The sequence below is a fragment of the Somniosus microcephalus genome, chromosome 7 (assembly GCF_052327205.1).
Source record: "Somniosus microcephalus isolate GS21.2 chromosome 7, FLI_Smic_1.0, whole genome shotgun sequence".
NCBI lineage: Eukaryota > Metazoa > Chordata > Chondrichthyes > Squaliformes > Somniosidae > Somniosus > Somniosus microcephalus.
Genome location: NC_140993.1, coordinates 438,922 through 440,739, shown reverse-complemented (window position 1 = coordinate 440,739; position 1,818 = coordinate 438,922). Strand labels below are relative to the sequence as shown.

Sequence of the window (1,818 nt, the reverse complement as noted above, 5' to 3'; positions counted from 1 at the left end):
CACGGAACCTGAACGTGAGACCGGCACTCAATGAACATGTTATTGGGAGAGCCGAATATGAACGGATGTTTAGAACCGAGTAGAAATTGAGTGAGCGGTGGATGGGCTTACCGTTCGTTGTTGGGACAATAATTCCATAGGGAGAAATATATACATCCGGAACCATACAAACATTTCCCCTTTTATTTGGCAGAATCGAACCAGAATTGGAGCTCTGGTTAATTTAAAATATTTCCAATAGTAACTAAAGTTCCCGCCTCTCCCCGCATTAAGAGCTGGCTTTAAAGGTGAGAGTCAGACTTCAGACACCTCGTTCTCTCGGATCTATCCCAGTATGTGAAGTTGGATCAATTTACTATCAGAAATTACATAGTTTCCGACTCACACTGGGCGAGTTCATTCAGTCTATTGGGCAGCTCACTCACATTTCAACCTAGATCATAAACGCACCTTCAGATATTCACTGCCCCCACTATAAATCCCCAGTTACATTAACACAAGACTTGCACGGTGTGTGCACAGACCAATTTACCTTGCGCCGATCGCAGCTCTTTCTTTTGCTGATTTGGTGGCTCTTAAAAGAGCCGTTGTTGTATCTGGTGCTAAAATCTGGAGCCGGGCAGTGAGTTTAGGCGCGCTCCCCGCGGATGCGGCGAGCCAGCTGGATATCTTTGGGCATGATGGTGACTCGCTTGGCATGGATGGCGCACAGGTTGGTGTCCTCAAAGAGCCCCACCAGGTAAGCCTCGCTGGCCTCCTGCAGGGCCATGACGGCCGAGCTCTGGAAACGCAGGTCGGTCTTGAAGTCCTGAGCGATCTCCCGCACCAGGCGCTGGAAGGGCAGTTTGCGGATCAGCAGCTCGGTGGATTTCTGGTAGCGGCGGATCTCCCTCAGAGCCACAGTGCCGGGTCTGTAGCGATGGGGCTTCTTTACTCCGCCCGTAGCTGGAGCGCTCTTCCGGGCCGCTTTGGTCGCCAGCTGTTTGCGAGGAGCTTTGCCTCCGGTCGATTTGCGCGCTGTCTGCTTGGTTCTGGCCATTTTCTGAACCGATCTCAGCACAATCTGGAACACACAGACTGTTAATGCGGAATCTGCTGTGTGTCCGCCTTGTTATACTCAGTGAGGGACCGCCCCGAGCACTGATTGGCTGGAGACCGGCGCCCAGACACTTTCATCCCAATTCTGACCAGCCAATGAAACGCTGGACTCTCAGACCCCGATTGGCTGAGCTGGGATTAATCGCCCATTTCAAAACGCCCGCCAATTTTAGTGCAGGAAATAACCGTACTGACACAAATCGATTGTATTCTGCACAAATTGAAAGGATCATTGCCGGAATCATTGAAGGTTTTAAATGTACCTTCCTGGGCTTGGTGCTTTAGGGCCCTTCTCCCTCTGGGCTGTTGATGCTGACAGGAGCGGGGAAAGGGACCCGCGCCAATCTCCCGCTCTTCCACTCGATTCCTCTCACCTCTCCTCTCCAGCCAATTCAGAATTTCCCTCCGCCCGTCCCATTGTGAGGTTAGCCGCCGCTTTCAGGGGAGAGGATCAGAAATCAGTCGCTTCTCTCTGTCCCCGTGGAGCCTGTGAGAAGGGCTTGGCCAATAATCTGTCATTCGGGAACTGTGCAGTGAGAGATCTGATACTCGGCACATTTTAGATTGCTGAATGGAGATTTATTGCCGCCGGTTACAGTTCAGAGGCTGACAAATTAAACCTGTTCATAGAACAGCGCAAGGAATGTGTGACGGTGAACGCAGAATAACAGAACGAAGGCCCGACCAGCCTGCTGATTATTACAATTATAATCATTACAG

The 1,818-nt window shown here is 51.0% G+C and overlaps 1 protein-coding gene across 1 annotated transcript; it reads right to left on the bottom strand.

Moving 5' to 3' along the window:
• Window positions 1-611: 611 nt before the first annotated feature.
• LOC147114435 (histone H3) lies at window positions 612-1,178 on the bottom strand. The gene has a single exon (XM_085992079.1). It carries the CDS (start codon window positions 1,037-1,039, stop codon window positions 629-631), a length of 411 nt encoding a protein of 136 aa, XP_085848205.1. The 5' UTR covers window positions 1,040-1,178; the 3' UTR covers window positions 612-628.
• Between the last annotated feature and the right edge of the window lie 640 nt (window positions 1,179-1,818).

Excerpts from the sequence above, each read along its gene's own strand:
- LOC147114435 (XM_085992079.1), bottom strand. The coding sequence starts at position 1,039 with ATGGCCAGAACCAAGCAGACAGCGCGCAAATCGACCGGAGGCAAAGCT.